This window comes from Panicum virgatum, chromosome 2K, assembly GCF_016808335.1.
Source record: "Panicum virgatum strain AP13 chromosome 2K, P.virgatum_v5, whole genome shotgun sequence".
Taxonomy (NCBI): Eukaryota; Viridiplantae; Streptophyta; class Magnoliopsida; order Poales; family Poaceae; genus Panicum; species Panicum virgatum.
The window spans coordinates 58,964,858-58,982,873 of record NC_053137.1 but is presented as its reverse complement, the minus strand read 5'-3'; the positions used below and the strand labels follow the sequence as shown (position 1 = coordinate 58,982,873).

Sequence of the window (18,016 nt, the reverse complement as noted above, 5' to 3'; positions counted from 1 at the left end):
TATCAACCCGTGCTCCCGCACGGGCTAGTTAGAGATATCTAATAATTATCTATCTCACACTCTTTTAAACCAATTAAATATTCTAATCCGGTACTGCAAAGATACATATTTATCATTATATAATTGTAATAAATGTGATAGGTTTAGTTACTAACAATTTTCTGACTTTGCATCACACCTCTATATATGTTTGATATGTGTTTAATTGAACACTTTGTTTGAGCTATGTGAACAACATGAAAATTGGTATTCTTATCTCTTCTCTTGTACATGATATATGCTGACAAACACCATATGGTTAGTATATATGTTTATAAAAATAATAACATAAATAATTTATTAATAATGATAGGAATAGTAATTTAGAATTTTATATTGATGCGCTTTAAGATTTTGTTATAATAACATAATTTTATTTCAGATTTGGGGTTGATTTTAACTTTTATTATCTTATCATTGGATAATATATAAGAAAATTTAGGGGTTATTTGATATTATTTTATAATGACATAAGTGGGTATTTTATATGAAAATTAGGGGGTTACTTTAGATTATTTTTTATAATGGCAGAGGTGGGTAATTTAGATATGTTTAGGGGGTTACTTTAGTCTATTTTCACAATGGCAAAAGTGGGTAATTTATTAAAAAAGATAACAGATCCGATGGCTATTATGATTAGAGTTGCCGAATTGATGGCCGGATGTTTTCGATTTTTGTGAGAATTTGTAGAATTTCTCTATTTTTTAGGCTGTCCACCTAGGATCCTAGGTGGCTTCACCTGGAGGCTTCAAAAGGAGCCTCCAATTAGTAATAGTAAGATGCTACATACATGGTGTTATGCAACTTTGCATGACGGCATGAAACATTTGTCCATGGTGTTGCATTTGGTTCCCGTATGCAACGGGTTGCAGCGTTGCACAATCATTTTCTTGGCCCATAACAGTCAGTGTTGTTGTTAGAGGTGGAGGTTTGTTGTGCCTTCTAAACAGGCTTAATTATTTGGAATTTATCTACCACTAGCCAGCCAAGACTGAGCGCAAATAATGGAGGATACAAGTAACTGGACCAAATAAAAAAAAGAATGCACAACAACATTTTTTTTTCTATCCTTTCTTCTCCGATTAAACGACAATCTAGTAGTAGTGGCTTGCAGGCAATATCTCTGGACGCGGTTCTCATCTCTGATTGGATTCAGACAAATTCGTTCATCTCTGAATCAGGACTTCTGGAAGCTGAACTGCTTTTGGATCAGGACCGCGACACGAGTGCCTCACAGTGATCCGACGACCGCAGGTCCCGTTGATTTTTGTACTCAACGCCGACCAAATACCTCAGCTAATCCCTTTTTTTCAGCGCTCATAATAATCAGTCGTCGTAGACGCAGCCGCGTTGATGTGAATGTGACAACAATCTTTTTTCCACTAATGTGACAACAATGATAAGACTTTTGCAGGCTGCTTCGGTTCTTCCAGGCAATTCCCCTAATAAGGCCGGCACAGGAACCGTGTTAGAGCTAGCCCGCCATGATCACTAGCTTATATATATATACTGTATAACGCAAACATTCCATTGCCACAATCTGCAGCTAGCTAGCTTACATGTCATCGACGACGACGACGGCACAAATGGCGTCACTCGCCGTTCTCACTGCCCTCGTCTGCGCGGCGCTGGCCGCCTCCGGTGCCGCCGGCGTCCGCGTCGAGCTCACGCGCGTCCACTCCGGCGCCACCGCGTCCCAGTTCGTCCGCGACGCCCTGCGCCGCGACATGCACCGGCACAACACCCGGCAGCTAGCCGCGTCGACGGTGACCGCACCGACCAGAAAGAACTCGCCCGGCGGCGGCGAGTACCTGATGACGCTGGCCATCGGCACGCCGCCGCTGTCCTACCCGGCCATCGCCGACACGGGCAGCAACCTCATCTGGACGCAGTGCGCGCCCTGCAGCGCCCAGTGCTTCAAGCAGCCGGCGCCGCTCTACAACCCGGCGAGCTCCACCACCTTCGGCGTGCTCCCGTGCGACAGCTCGCTGAGCTTCTGCGCGGCGGCGCTCGCCGGGGCGGCCCCGCCGCCGGGGTGCGCGTGCCCGTACAACTACACGTACGGCACCGGGTGGACGTCGGGCGTCCAGGGCTCCGAGACCTTCACCTTCGGCTCGGCCGCCGACCAGACCCATGTCCCTGGCATCGCCTTCGGGTGCAGCGACGCGAGCAGCGACGACTTCGTCGGCTCGGCCGGGCTCGTCGGCCTCGGCAGGGGGAGCCTGTCGCTCGTCTCCCAGCTCAGCGCCCCCAAATTCTCCTACTGCCTCACGCCGTTCCAGGACACCAGCAGCACCAGCACGCTCCTCCTCGGCCCGTCGGCGTCGCTCGACGGCACCACCGCCGTCCGCTCCACGCCGTTCGTCGCCAGCCCGGCCGAGGCGCCCATGAACACCTACTACTACCTCAACCTGAAGGGCATCTCTCTTGGTACGACGGCGCTGTCCATCCGGCCCGACGCCTTCTCCCTCAAGGCCGACGGCACCGGCGGGCTCATCATCGACTCCGGCACGACGGTCACGTCGCTGGTCGACGCGGCGTACCAGCAGGTCCGCGCCGCCGTCGCCTCGCTGGTGACGCTGCCGACAACAGACGGGTCCGCGGCGACGGGGCTCGACCTGTGCTTCGCGCTGCCGTCGGCGACGTCGGCGCCGCCGGCCATGCCGAGCATGACGCTCCACTTCGACGGCGCGGACATGGTGCTCCCGGTGGACAGCTACATGCTCCTGGACTCCGGCTTGTGGTGCCTGGCAATGCAGAACACGAGCAACGGCGCGAGAAGCACGCTCGGAAACTACCAGCAGCAGGACATGCACATCCTCTACGACGTTGGGCAAGAGACATTGTCGTTTGCTCCGACCAAGTGCAGCACGCTCTGACCAAGACCTAACTACTAATGTCCATTCTTTTCTTAAATACATGATGATTAAGAGAAAAGCTACTTAGTTCATTTTTTAATTAATTGTCTCATTGTAAACATCATATATTTAAAACAATAGGAGATAAATATAGGCGGGTTTTCATCATTTTTATACAATGACCTAATCGAAGAAATTTCCCACTTCAATGTGCTATATGCATGAATGTATCTTGTCCTTGTGGTAGTCTAGTTGTGTTATTATGGCGCGGTGTGTATACTTCTGTATAGAGGTGTTACCTTTGAGATCGGTGTACTTTATTCATCGTTTCGAAATGTATGGCAGCGCTCTTGCACTTGGTTTAAAAAGAAAAAAAAATGAAAAGACAGACATGTTTAGAATAATGTAATGGAATAATACTCCAAATGTAGCTGAATACTCCAAAGTTATTAGCCAGAGTTTTATTTTAATTGGGAGACTGTCGATGTTTAAAATGTCACCTATTTGAGACTAGAGGGATTACGAAGTTCAACATGTAAAAGAAAATCGATCGACTGAAGTAACATACGAAGATCTGGTAATGATAGATGATGACCAACCAATATGAGCAATGTCCACAATCTGCAACGTCATTGTTTTTTTTTGGTGGTGGTGGTGGTTTGGGCGGGGGGGGGGGGGGGGGGGGGGGGGTGCGGCATATATTTTTCTTTGCACGATTGATCGTATTGAATTATAAAGGCATATAGTCCACCTTTCCGTATCAACTTAGATTTTTTTTGTTTTTATACAACTTAATTCAAAATTTTCACTATCCAATAACTCCTCTTTGTCATGCCATGGGCCTCACTCAATAACTAAAAGGGTTAGATCATAGTACTAAAACTGTTAAGTTTAAACGTGTTCGAGATTTAATAGTCACAAAACTGATGATACACGAGTTTTCTTTGAAGAAATAGGCATTCATCCAACTTTTCCTCTTTATCCCCATGTTGTTCTTATTGCTGTTGATCCCATCCCATCTAGTACCAACATAGGTGGTCAATTTACAGGCGATGCCTGCACGCGGTTTTCCGACTATGGTCTGGTCTGATCCAGTCCATCCCTGCATCTGACCTGCTTTTGGACCATGACGACGGCTGCTCCTTTTTCTGGAGAAAAAGCGCCTAACAATTATCCAACGACCACGGCCCCCGTTCAATTTAGTAGAGCCACATGTCTGAATTGAACGAGCTTGTTGCCTGCACGCCGAACAAATACCTCACCTAATCCCTTAAAAAGTCGTCGCCCATACAATCGTAGGCGCCACCCTCTTGGCATGAGCTCGACAACAATGCCGGAGCTGCAGACCGTTTCACCTCTTCCAGGCAACTACTCACCAGCTGAGACCGGCACAAGATGGCGTGCTCTGACCAGGTACTGATCAGAGCCTAGTAGCTTGGAGCAGGCCAACAGAAAAACAGGCAAATGATCACCCTATATAAACCTCGCATTTTCGATGCCATTCTTGCATAATCTCAGCCGCAACTGCGTGCAACTACGTCTTGGGGATCAGATCAGATGTCGTCGACCTCGCAAGTGGCGCCGCTCGCCGTGCTCGTCTTCCTGGTCTGCGCGACGCTCGCCTCCGGCGCCGCCAGCGTCCGCGTCGGGCTCACGCGCATCCACGCCGACCCCGGCATTCCCGCGTCCCAGCTCGTGCGCGACGCGCTGCGCCGCGACATGCACCGGTCCGCCGGCCGCGCGCTCGGGGCCTCCGACGACGGCGCTGCTGCCACCACGGTGTCCGCGCGCACCCGCAAGGACCAGCCCAACGGCGGCGAGTACCTGATGACGCTGGCCATCGGCACGCCGCCGGTGGCGTACCCGGCCATCGCGGACACCGGCAGCGACCTCATCTGGACGCAGTGCGCGCCCTGCGGCGGCCAGTGCTTCAGGCAGCCGGCGCCGCTGTACAACCCGGCGAGCTCCACCACCTTCGGCGTGCTCCCGTGCAACAGCTCGCTGAGCATGTGCGTGGGGGCGCTGGCCGGCGCCGCGCCGCCGCCGGGGTGCGCGTGCATGTACAACCAGACGTACGGCACCGGGTGGACGGCGGGCGTCCAGGGCTCCGAGACCTTTACCTTCGGGGCGGCGGCCGCCGACCAGGCCCGCGTCCCCGGGATCGCCTTCGGGTGCAGCAACGCCAGCAGCGACGACTGGACCGGCTCGGCGGGGCTCGTCGGCCTGGGCAGGGGCGCCCTGTCGCTCGTCTCGCAGCTCGGCGCCGGCAGGTTCTCCTACTGCCTCACGCCGTTCCAGGACGCCAACAGCACCAGCACGCTCCTCCTCGGCCCGTCGGCGGCGCTCAACGGCACCACCGGCGTTCGTTCCACGCCATTCGTCGCCAGCCCGGCCAAGGCGCCCATGAGCACCTACTACTACCTCAACCTCACCGGCATATCCCTCGGCACGACGGCGCTGTCCATCTCTCCCAACGCCTTCTCCCTGAACGCCGACGGCAGCGGCGGGCTCATCATCGACTCCGGCACGACCATCACGTCGCTGGTCGACGCCGCGTACCAGCAGGTCCGCGCCGCCGTGAAGTCCCTGGTGACGCTGCCCGCGATCGACGGCTCGGACTCGACGGGGCTCGACCTGTGCTTCGCGCTGCCGTCCCCGACGTCGGCGCCGCCGGCCATGCCGAGCATGACGCTCCACTTCGACGGCGCGGACATGGTGCTCCCGGCGGAGAGCTACATGATCTCGGGCTCCGGCGTGTGGTGCCTGGCGATGCGGAGCCAGATGGACGGCGCGATGAGCACGCTCGGCAACTACCAGCAGCAGAACATGCACATCCTCTATGACGTCCGGAAGGAGACGCTGTCGTTTGCTCCGGCCAAATGCAGCACGCTCTGACCAGATTTGTACAGATACATATACGTGTGCATAGGACTCATGATTTTTGTACAGATACATATACATTCTAGATTGTTATAACTAAACATTCTAATTCAATTATTGAAAAACTGAAACTTGTGCTGAATTCAACTGAATAACACTCTAAATTAAATGTGGTTGAACAAATTCCACGAGTCAGGCCGTGTTTGGTTAGAATTCCATGGAATTTTTTTCACCTTTGACCACTAATTTAGAGTATTAAATGAAGTCTAATTACAAACCACCTCCATAACCCCCCGTGTAAATCGCGAGACGAATCTAATGAGGCCTTTGACCGCGCGATTAGAGGATGGTTACTGTAGCATCACTGTAGCAAATCATCAACTAATTACCGCCATTAGATTCATCTCAAAAAGTTACATCCGTCCCTGAAAAGGTTTTGCAAATAGACTACATTTAGTACTCCATGCGGAAATTCGTCTTTTTGTGAAATCTTGACGCGACGTTTTACCGAACACGGCCAAACACGACATCGATGACTAAATTAAATAGCATACAATATATGTGATACGGACACATGACCAAACGATATACTAATCGATCCATCTATAACCTCGATAATCTGCAACGTCATTATGTCATTGCAGCGTCACGCATAAGGTCCGGGGCTAATGAAAGAGATGTCAATTGTTAGACCTTCGACTCCGACTCCGACTCCGACTCCATCTTCTTCTCCTCTTGGAAGCCGCCCTCTGATGAGTTGAATTGGCATGATGGTTTCTCATGAGCTTCTTCTCGTCCTTCTCCATTTGTAATAACCTAGAAATCAGCTCGAGTAGGTGCGATAGTTCGCCACCCTAAGCATCTGATGGAGCATAAGCTGACTTGGAGGGAACGTAGACTCTCCTCATCTGTAACTTCTTGGTCACAGAGCTTCAGTTGGGAGACTATGCGCCGTAGGGACGAATCATACGCAGTCGCAGAGCTGAAGTTTGAAAATACAAACGTTCCCACTCAAACTTGGCTCGATGTAGCTCTGCCGCCTTCATCCCATCAAAGTGATCCTTCAGGGACTGCCACAGGACAAGTGGATCCATTTCCAAATTGTACTCGCTTTTGAAATCTTCGTTCAGATGGCGCCGCATGTACTGCAGAGCCCGTGCCTTCTGCTGGTCGCTGCATTCGGTGGCTGAGATTATTCCGGCCTAAATAAATCTTAACATCACTAGCCCACATCAAATATTTTCTTCGCGCGCTGAATGGTACGAGCTTCGGAAAGTCTGGTCTCACAAAGTTAGACATATCTGCTTCCTACAATTCATAAAAAAATATTTAGTTGAGAAGGGCATATATATCTATGAAAATTTATTCATCTGGTGGAAAGACAAATAGATAAGGAAATTATTGATTTGGTGAAAAGATAAATGGCTTCGGAAATAGAAAACATAATAAAGGCACATGAATTGCTATATCTCTACTACATATAATACATAAAAAAAACTTTATTAAGTACACCCAAAATCCTGCACACCACAGTCATTATCTATCTTCATTCTCCTAAATACACCCAAAATCCAACTAAATATTCAAATGAACATACCAGATTAGTTCTGAGATCTTCTTTCTCTTACTCACTTAGATCCATCAGACCATGTCGCCTGCATCAAACTTCGTCGCTCATCCCTCCCCTCCCGCGAAACCCCCCCCCCCCCCCCCCCCCCCCCCCCCGCTCCCCCGCCTCCCTCCCGCGCGCGACGCCCGCGGTTCGAACCCGCGCAAGCCTCATTTTTTCCTTTTTTTTCCTCCCCTCTCCTCTCTTTTTTTCCCATCTCGTGCGCCTCCCGCGAGCCTCCCCCTCCTCGCCTCTCGGCGAACCCGCCCTGCGCGGCTGCGCCGTCGCCGTGAACCACTCCGCCAGCAGGCTGTGGGCTCGGCCACCGCAGCCTCCGGGACGCGCACTGCCGGGGGACGCTAGATCCGACGTGGGAAGACCAGGTGCCACCCATCCCCCGCCGGAGATCCGTTGCCGGCCGGAGGCGGGAGGCCCTGTCGCGGAAGGAGGTGGCCGGCGACACGAGCGCCTGGGAGCCGCGAAGGAGGGGCGGAACGAGGTGTAATCCTCCTCGCTCGCAACCAGTCGGCCGGGATGGAATCCTTCTCGTGCGCGGGCGTTAGGGCGAGGGGGGCTCGCACTGCTCCTCCTCCTCACGTCCTCTTCCAGCGCTGCCGCCGGAATCTACCAAAGCCAGAGAGTTGTTGGCCGTCGCGTGGCCCTTTCGGCTCCATACAGAAGCAGGGACTTCGCTGCCATGGAGGCCCCTGACGTCGCCCCCAAGGGCAGGCCCTCTACTCCAGCCTGGATATGGCGGAACCATATCCCGATCTCCACGGCAGCTCTAGCTCATCGCTGAAAGGACCTTAATCGCGTGATGTCGCCTAGAGGGGGGGGGTGAATAGGTGTTTAAAATTAATCCTGCAGATTAAAGCACTTAACACAATTGTCAGCAACCAACCGGTCAGACCGGTCTGAAAGACCGGTCACACCGGTACTAGGCTTAGAAACAGGATTCAAACACTCAGATCGGTCAGACCGGTTGAGCAGACCGGTCAGACCGGTCCTACGCAGAACCTGCACAAAAGTGTTAATCCTCCCCTTTACGAGCTCTAGCACAAATGTAGCTTGGTAAGGTGCTTCTTTAGATGCTTACAAATGTATTTCTTAACCCTGCACACACAGAAACAACAAAACCAAGTAGATCGAAGCAGAAGCACAAATAAAGCTAGAGTACAAAGTGTGAGGTAAACAAAATGAAAATAATGCAAGGAGACACATAGATTTGTTTCACCGAAGTTCGGATTCACCACGTTCACCACGTGTGAATCCTAGTCTCCGTTGAGGAAGCTTATCGCGACCACAAGGTCAAGCTATCTCCTCCTTTCCACTATATGACCATGTGTCTTCGTGCCACACGATCGCTGCTGCAACAAACTTGCCGCTGCTCACCACAAGCTTGGGAGCTAGCCGGCGACGCCTAGCCGTCTAGGAGGCTTCTCCTCCAAGAGTAACAAATGCTTCAATCAAGTTGGTGACACAACCACAAGTGCTCAAGCTAGGGCTTATGCTCTCACTGCTCAAATGCTCTCTTAGCAAAAATTTCACTCAACCCAACTCAAAGGATTCAACTCTAATCACTCAAATCTCACAAAGAGAGGTTGGGGAGGACTTCTCAAGTGCTCTCACGGTTCAGAGATGGCTCTAGAATGTAATGGCTTCAGCACACACGAATGGGTGAGGGTGTGGGGTATAAATACCCCTCTCTCAAAACTAGCCGTTGCTCTGTCAGACTTAGACCGGTCAGACCGGTCCCCCAGACCGGTCAGTTCAAAAAAACTAGCCGTTGGACCCCGACCGGTCAGACCGGTCGGCTAGACCGGTCAGACCGGTCCAAGTAGGTTTTCTGCTCCCAAGTGTTTCTTTCTGATTTTTCTCACATGGGATAGCTATGAGCACTTTTGGTAATGTCAAACCACTGATGTTGCATCCCTCTTGATAGTACGGCATCCTATACTCAAGTTCACATAAAATGACATACAAAACACTTGAGCTTTCATGTCTTGATCAAGCCGAACTTATTCAATCAATATCTTGAGGTTGTCAACATCCTTAATTTCAGTGAGCATGCCTGCTTGAGCTAGTGACTTTGAATCTTCCTTCATATAAGAATGAAATCCATCTTTGATTCACAAGTCACTCCCATTTTCCAAATAATGACACTCTTCAACATAGAGCTCTCCATGACTCTAGGATCTCCAGTATTTTGACCCGTATCGGTTTCCTTGTGTCACACCCTGGAATTTTTGAATTTCAGGATGTGATTAAAATTAAAAATAAAACAACAATTTTCTCAAAATTTTAAAATTTTCTCAACATTTATTTTTCTTCACAGAGAATTTAGTGTAAAAGAAAATAAATATTGGTTGTTTTCAAATTAAATGATGTTGTTCTTCTGGTGATGCATTCATGTCACATGCATAGTGTTGTTGAGTGTGAAAACCTTTCAAAACGTGTTCTATCATCAAAATTTCTTCCCGGGATTTTTCCGGATTTTTCTGGATTCTTTTCCCATTTTCCCTAGAGCAAACTCTAATTTTTAGAGGCTCTTCCAAATCTTCTCATGAGCTCCAAATATTTTATTTGAGTTCGTTAGGTCCCAATATATTTCTAGGATTTTTCCTAGAATTTTCGGGCCATTTGGAATATTTTTCGGACTTTAAATATGAATTCTAGATTTTTCAAGAATTATTTTAATTTCGAAAATAATTAATTCCGAAATTTTAAATGGGCTAAGTCTATCAAAACTGCATAAATCCCTAATGGACCTCAAGGGCCCATTCATGTGTTCCCTAATGGGCTAAAGTCACGTAAAGCCCATTAGCATGGGAGGGAGGTTTAGTACCACATTGCTAGTTGATGTGGGATGGCGAGATTTTTTTCTCTATATATTAAACCAACCTCTCATGGCAACTCCACACAAAAATATAGACTACCCGTAGGGAGGCTCCTTGTTTGGGAATCCCTAAAATAATCTTTTCCCCAGAATCCCACCATCCTCCGCATCCGTGCATCTCCGGTGAAATCCGACGCCACCCCAGTGCTCAGCTCGTTGTCCTCTTCGTCGTGGTGTCTTCCTTCTCGTGAGTCGTCGCCATTTCGCCGTCGACCCCATGCCTTCTTCCTCGACTCCGACGATTTCCTTCTTCTCCGGTGAGCAACTTCCTCCGTCTTTTCTTCCCTCTCTCTCGCTCTGCTCCGCTCGGTCTTGTTCGCCGTCGCCGCCATCCGCCATGCGCCGCCGCGAGCTCCGCTCCGCCCGCTCTAGCTCTGCGCCACCGCCAGCCCACCCCAATCCACTCCCGCCGTCCGATTTAGATCCAGCGGCCCAGATCTAATATGACCCGAGTCAACTAAACCAAATACCGTTCAACCGTGGTCATTTTTGCAAATAAACCCCTCCGTTTTTCCAAAATCAACCCTCCGTCCATCGCAGTTCAAAACTATTTCTGTTTTAGTCCAAATCTTTACGGAAAACACCCTGAGCTTTTCCAAAATAGAACCCGCCATCCTTAGTGCGTTGTTTTGCAAGCTAGCCCCTGTATCTTAGGTTAAATCTTGTTTTAGTCCCTAGTTTCTTTAGAGCTAGGCCCTGAAAGTTTAAATCTATTGCAAACAAGTCCCTAGAATCTTGTTTTAGCCATATCTTCTTCGTTTTAGCTCCATTTTTTTATCGATTCTTGCGCTCACGTGATCCTTGCAACGTGTGCGATAGCTTTGTGACCTTGTTATCCTCTGTGAGCATGGTTTTCTGTGTCTTGCAAATCTTTCCGCTAGCTCTTAACTCTTTAGTTAATCGCGACTAGATCTCTGAAGCACCGTTTATTCTGAAGAATCGCCGTTTTAGTTCCGTTTTCCGCGTTTCTTGCGCTCTCATAACCATAGCAACGAGCCCTATCCTTTAGTGCGTTCTTTTAAAGCCTTTCTTTGTTTTGGTGTATTGTTCTTAGAGGTATCTTGTTGTTTGCTTTGTATGTTTGCCCGATGATTGTTCCGAGTAGAAGGATCATTGTTCGAAGATTGAAGATCAAGAATTACAAGTGAGCAAAAGCTGAAGAGCAGTAAGAGTAGCTTTTCGTTGGAGAAAGGCAAGTGACCCTAACCATCTTTCTATCTATGTTTATTTACAAGAGTACTATGATTTAATTGGAACATGGAGAACCACCCAAGAAAACAGTACAACCACAATACTAATGGGCTCTGGTCTTGGCTAAGTGATTAGATGAACTATATGTTGTGTTGGGGTTGTTCCGCTTAGTGGTTATGAGTTTGTGTTGTGGAGCGGGTGAAGGAAGCTGTGTCTTCTGAGGGACCGCACGGCAGGGACCAACACATACATATAGGGATTCTTTGTAAAGACCTCGTAGCGTCCCTATGCAATCACACCTCGGAAGTGTGGTATTGTGCCTAGCTAGCACATTGCGTGGTTGGGTTTAAAGTTCTTCGGAACTTTTACGCGAATTGTGGTGAAAGTGTACAACCTCTGCAGAGTTAAAACTAACCGGTTAGCCGTGCTCACGGTCAAGAGCGGCTTGGACCCTCACATGATTAATAAACTTAAAGATGGATATAAATCACATTCTGGTTATTTCTTGTGATCTTGCTGAGTACCAACCATAAGTGTACTCACTCTTGCTTACTGCTGCTCAGAAGGAGAAGGTGTATAAAGATTTTGAAGATGATGCTGAGTTCTAGGCCTGCGCAACCCCCAGTCGATTGCCTGTGAAGTTTGGAGTCTCCGTTTCCGGGATAAGCTGTATAACTCTGATAATCTTTTAATTATTGCTTTTACATGATACTGTTACTGATTATTCACTTATGATGTCTCTATATGTATGAAACTTGATCCTGGCATACATATAGTTATGCATTCGGTTTTGTTCCTAAAACCGGGTGTGACACCTTGCTCCCCCCCCCCCAAGCCAATGCTTGCGTAGCCTCTTGAAACACGCCTCTCGGTCCTCTACCTTTATCCTAGCCGTCCATCTTGAACTCATATTGATTTGTGTCATGCATGAAATCTTCGTTGTCAATTTGAATTCTCAATTCAATCTTATATACAAGCCTTCTAATTTGAGATAACATATGCACATCAACTCATGTCTCATTCACCTTTCTCTTGCTTGCTTTCCTTGTACAATAATATTCATCTCATGCGACAAGTCTTTCCAATTTGAGACTATGCAACAACATATTGTCTCATTCTCATAACCTTTACTTGTTATACGAATTTTATCATAAGTCGAATAAGCCTTTAATAGATATTTGAGCCTTCATGTCAATCATGAATACTTGCTCACATTTTCCTTTTTCTTGTTTCGCTTGTCATATACGTCCGAAACAAGCCTTCGCATATTAGAGCCTTTATATCAACCATGAATACCTTGCTCTATTTTCTTTTACAACTTTTGCTTGCCACTTTGAGTCCCACATAAACTAACAAGCTTCAACACAATATTAGAGCCTTCATACTACACAAGAATACCTTGCTCTTCCATTCTTCTTTCTCATTCTAGCTTGTCACATATAATGATTGTAAATGGGACATACACATTTGCTTGTAATACATGAGCTATATCATTCCACAAATTAAATATCTGCTCATAATCTCATGCAAACAAGTTAGTCCTTTAATCGTATTGTCAATCAATACACCAAAACCCACTAGGGGCCTAGATGCTCTTTCAATCTCCCCCTTTTTGGTGATTGATGACAAACCGATTAAAGCTTACAAAAAGATATTCAATAACTCTTTTGAATTCTCAGATTTAATTTGAGTTCCCCCTTAATTTGTGCAAAAGAATAAAACTCAACAAATTTGGCCTCACATGCCAATGTTGCACAAATCAAAGAAATATGGAACTCCCCCTAAATCTCAGCATCCGTGGGGTGAAAAAGTGTAAGTGCGCCTACACAAAAATTCTATACGTGATGCATATGACAGGATAACTCAGTTCATCAAAAAGAAAGGAAAGTGACTCTGTCTGGTGCCTACCGGTCAGACCGGTCTGCCCTAGACAGCCAGCCAAAAACATTACATCAAACAATTTGCATCACACTATCACAATATCACTTAGATAGAATGATTAAGTCTATTACACTCACTAGCACACAATACAAATGTCCTCAAGTCCACGAACTAGATAAAGTACGAGATTATTACAAATTTCAGAGCTCCAAAGCACAGACCGGTCAGACCGGTCTGTCTAGAACAGAAAGCAAAAACTCTGAATTTTCTCTCTTCTTCTCCTTCTTCAAGATTTAGTCCTTGTTCTTCTCCCTCTTTGTTTTTCCTAAGCTTTAATCTCGTTCTTCTCCCTCTTTGTCATCCATCACCATAAAAGGGGCTGGGAGAAGAAACCAGGCTGCCCATCACTGTCCATTTCCTCCATTTCCACCTAAAGAGGAATGATCATCCCAGTGGTGGCCAAACACAGCATCGGATAATCGAGTAGCAAACTGATCTGCTGCAGAAGGTCGAGATGACTCATGTGAAGGTCCTTCTCCTTCATAGAAGTGCCCTGAATACGTGCCAAACACTCCTTCTCCAGGAGGTGGTGGAGGTGCCTGAGAAGGACCACTGACATCCGGGTAGAAGATATGACCATACTGCTCAAAGTATCCGGAGTCCACATATCCTTGAACTCGGTCCTCAACTGATGGTATTACAGCCTCAGGAGGTGAAGGAGAAACGGGTGAGCGAGGCGGCTGTAGATTCATTGCATTATGCATCATCTTAACTGAATCTCTTTCTTTCTGGCTAGCCCTCCACTGCCTCTGCTGCTCAACTTCTATATCTCTCTGGCTCTTACACATCCCCACAAACAAATTAATTAGCTTCTTAATGGGAGAGGTGGAGCCGTGCCTGTGCCTGTGCTGGTCAGGCCGAGACCGGTCAGACCGGTCTTGGGCACCGGTCAGACCGGTCCCAGTCAGTCCACCAGGAGATGGCTGCTGCTGCTGCTGAGCGTGCTGTCCTCCCTCTTCTTCTTCTACAACTATATCATCCTCAGACTCTGAGTATCTGTGAGGTGATGGCTCCCTTCTATGCTTGGGCATCTTAGGACGAAAAGACTCATATTTTACATCGGTTTGATATGTAGTCTTTGTCGCCTTTTTCAATTAATTCCATCAAGTATGGCGCATATGCACAGATCTTCAATGGGTTTTCTGAGATGTATTTAATTTCCTCCCATATATAATCAGCCACACTGAATTCTTCTCCATTTGGCCCAAAGCAGGCCAGCAAATTTCTTGCATGAAGAGATATGTCTGATGGATTTCCACCTCTCTGAGATATGGTGTTTCTGAGCAACCGGTTTAGAATGGAGTAATAGGTGTAGAGTCCAGTTGCTTTCCCTGCATTTCCTGTCTCACTCCTAGGATACATAAAATTCATTTCCTCATTTGGGAGAGCCACCTGGTTATGAATTTTGGGCCTGTTTGCATCATGCCTGTCAAGTCCAAGCACACGAACAAACTGAGCAAAAGTAACTCTATAGTAGTTTCCCTCAGTCATCCAGAACATGGCTCTCTCATTTTTCAAATATCCAAAATGCACGGTGGCATAAAACTGGGCAATAAGCTCCTTGTTCCAATCCTTCTGAAATCCCATGAGATCGTTGACATGTTTGCTCTCACATGCATCTATAATACGCTGAAACAGAGGATCATTAGTCTTTTCCACGCTCCTCCAGTCAACACACTATACCTCAATGGCAATCTTTCTGTCCCTTAGAATAACTGACTCATAGAAGTCCTGCTGGAACAAGGTGTGAAATCTAGGATCAACTGCGTTCTTTGGCTCGGGATAAGGATCAATGCTTCTCCACCTTTTCACCTCCCTTGTCATTCCCTTGCCATAATAATCAACACATTTCCTGGAGCCAAGTCTGATAGGCCTTTGTATAATGGGATAGATGAGACTCTCCTCCCTGTCTTTTTCCTTTTCTACTTCATCATCTCCAGCAGTTTCTTCTTCTTCCTCACTACTGCTTTCTTCTGCTGGAGCCTTCCCACTTCTTTGCTCAACCCTATAAGGAGAGTCCTCCACATTATCCTCATCACTAGAGGTGTGCTCACTTTCCTCCACTATGTCATCAATAGATGCTATTGCTGATCTCTTTCTCTCCCTAGGCCTCAACTCTCTGCCACTGATCACATTGGTGCCACTAGAACCACTCTCATCTTGATTTGTACCGCCAACATCAAATCTGCGCTTTGTTCTCCTCTCACGTCCCCCTGCCATTTTGCTGCAGATCCTGGGTCCAAGAATATGGATTAGAATGATATGAGACCACAGGAATATATAGGCATAGGATTTGTAGAAAGTTTAGGAACCAAAATTGCAGCAATTGGGTCTGTTCTGGTCCTACCGGTCAGACCGGTCTCAGAAACCGGTCAGACCGGTATCGCTCAGAGCAGAGCCAATGGCTCCAAAACTAGTTCCTAGGCAAGGATTTCATCATGAATAATTTCTATGGAGATCTAGATCCATTCTTGCATAGATGTGTTGAACACATTGTCCAGAATCACGACCTAGGGTTTCACTGGTAAGACCGGTTAGACCGGTCGGATCGACCGGTCAGACCGGTCTGGCAAGTCTAACCCTAGGTTGTGATATCTTCCAAAATATCCAACAAAACTGAGAGATCTTCTAGGGGCAGGCTCTAGGATGTTGCAGGAGTTGTTCTACCAGAGGTATTTCAAATCTATGGCTTCGATAGATAGATCGATGAAAAACAAGCCATTGGGTACCTTTAGAGCCGAATCTTTGAGAGGAAAACGAAGGACCGCCTTGGGAGAGCGGTCAGGCCGGTGATGTGCACCAAATCCCCAAAAGGAAACTCTTCTTTCTTGGTTAGAACTCCAAATCGCCAATGGAGGTCTTCTTGGGCGCATGAGGAGGAGAGACACGGTGGAGGGAGGAAAGAGGTGTCGGTGGAGGGATAAAAGTGAAAAAGTTTCACTGTTTAGCCCGTGAAGGGGTAAAAGGATAACTATCCAGTTGGACCGGTCAGATCGGTCGTGCATACCGGTCAGACCGGTATTCCCTTGGCAGCTAAGAGTTGAAGTCCAAAAGATGTTTCTCTTAGAATAATTTTGAGATGAGATATAGACTGGGAAAAAGATAGATATGTAAGATAAATCCATTGATCCAAACCAAATTTGAATGTTTTACATTGCGGAGAGAATAAATGGCTGTTACCGGGTTGGACCGGTCAGACCGGTATTACATACCGGTCAGACCGGTCTCATCTGAAGTGCCAGAAAATTTTCCTTCCAGATTATCCGGGTGTATATCCGGAGAATCCGGATGTAGCCCAGAGTATCCGGCAAAATATCCAGAGAATCCGGGATATTGATCACAAAAAGTTTTAGAATGATAATTCCTTGATCAAATGGTTAAGCACTTCCAAAAATTCATATTTTCTGACCTTATGTGCAAACCATGAATTGGATAGGTGGATGACTAAGAAAGGAGTATTTTGATGAATACATAATTCCTAATCAAGAGCTCCTTGTCACTTCCAAGGAAGAGATGATTTTCCAAATATAACCGGTCCTTGGATGAGAGAAGTGTTTAGGATAAAGATCTATGGACTTGAGAAGGTCTCACTACTTGTGACTAGCCATCAAACAATCAATGAGAACTATAGTCACAAGTAGATTGATATGGTCACAAAGACCAAGATCCAAATATTTTCAAATTTGACACACAACCTATCATGCTAGTTGAGTTTTTCGAAGAAAAACATCTATCCTATAACACTCATAGCATGCTACAAGACAAGCTATCACCACACTAGAGAGCTTAGCACAAACCTTACTCAAATTTACACAAGATTGACACTTAGTCACAATTAGGAAGGTTTTAGCTAAGTATCTAGGTGACAAGATTTCTTGAGCTTGATGCATACAAGTGCACACACTAGCATTAATACTGGCCTAGATGCTCAATGGTAAAGCATAATAACTAGAAAACATACCTTTGCCTCTTAGCCACTTAAACTCGTTGCTTAAACTTTTAGAAACAATCACTAGTTCTCATAGATGAGAAATAGTGTGCAATGTAGCATGAGTACTTCATGATTATGCTTTGTCAATCGATATTTGATCCAATTGATGAATAAACTCATATTAACTTATATTGGATCCATAATGAGCATAATCAATACTATAAGAGACTACACATTCACTCGAGAAAATGTTAGTCTCAAAGACACAAATTGTAAAGTGATCTCCCCCTAAATAAGTGCATAAGAGTTTTGAATTTCTTTTGATGCACTTTATCCATGTTAAGGAATTGAAAGAGGTCACTTCACAATCTTTGTCTCAAAGCACATGAATAAGATATGAAATGAGAATTGTACAAGAATTTCTTACTGCATGTAGTACATGACCCCATGAGATAATACTGAAAACATTCACTCTTGATAAAAGAATTTTGTAAGCATCTTTACACACTTGGCTTTACTGTTGCAGCTAGCTGGTTCACACCGGTCAGACCTGTGTGATGAACCGGTCAGACCGGTCACACCAGTCAAACTGCAGAATGCTTCAATTCTTTCATGTCTTGCCTTTTTTAAAAGATTATTCATGTGTGTGTTTATACCTGTAATAAAACAAG

General features: G+C 46.7%; 2 protein-coding genes across 2 annotated transcripts; both read left to right on the top strand.

Annotated features, from left to right (window-relative positions):
* Window positions 1-1,516: 1,516 nt before the first annotated feature.
* On the top strand, window positions 1,517-3,143 carry LOC120690186 (aspartic proteinase nepenthesin-1-like). The gene has a single exon (XM_039972761.1). The coding sequence runs from the start codon at window positions 1,599-1,601 to the stop codon at window positions 2,916-2,918; it is 1,320 nt and encodes a 439-aa protein (XP_039828695.1). The 5' UTR covers window positions 1,517-1,598; the 3' UTR covers window positions 2,919-3,143.
* Window positions 3,144-4,216: 1,073 nt separating this feature from the next.
* Window positions 4,217-5,924, top strand: LOC120690180 (aspartic proteinase nepenthesin-1-like). The gene has a single exon (XM_039972753.1). It carries the CDS (start codon window positions 4,455-4,457, stop codon window positions 5,790-5,792), a length of 1,338 nt encoding a protein of 445 aa, XP_039828687.1. The 5' UTR covers window positions 4,217-4,454; the 3' UTR covers window positions 5,793-5,924.
* The last annotated feature ends 12,092 nt before the right edge of the window (window positions 5,925-18,016 follow it).

Bases quoted from the DNA above. Each gene is read 5' to 3' on its own strand.
- LOC120690180 (XM_039972753.1), top strand. From the start codon at position 4,455: ATGTCGTCGACCTCGCAAGTGGCGCCGCTCGCCGTGCTCGTCTTCCTG.
- LOC120690186 (XM_039972761.1), top strand. From the start codon at position 1,599: ATGTCATCGACGACGACGACGGCACAAATGGCGTCACTCGCCGTTCTC.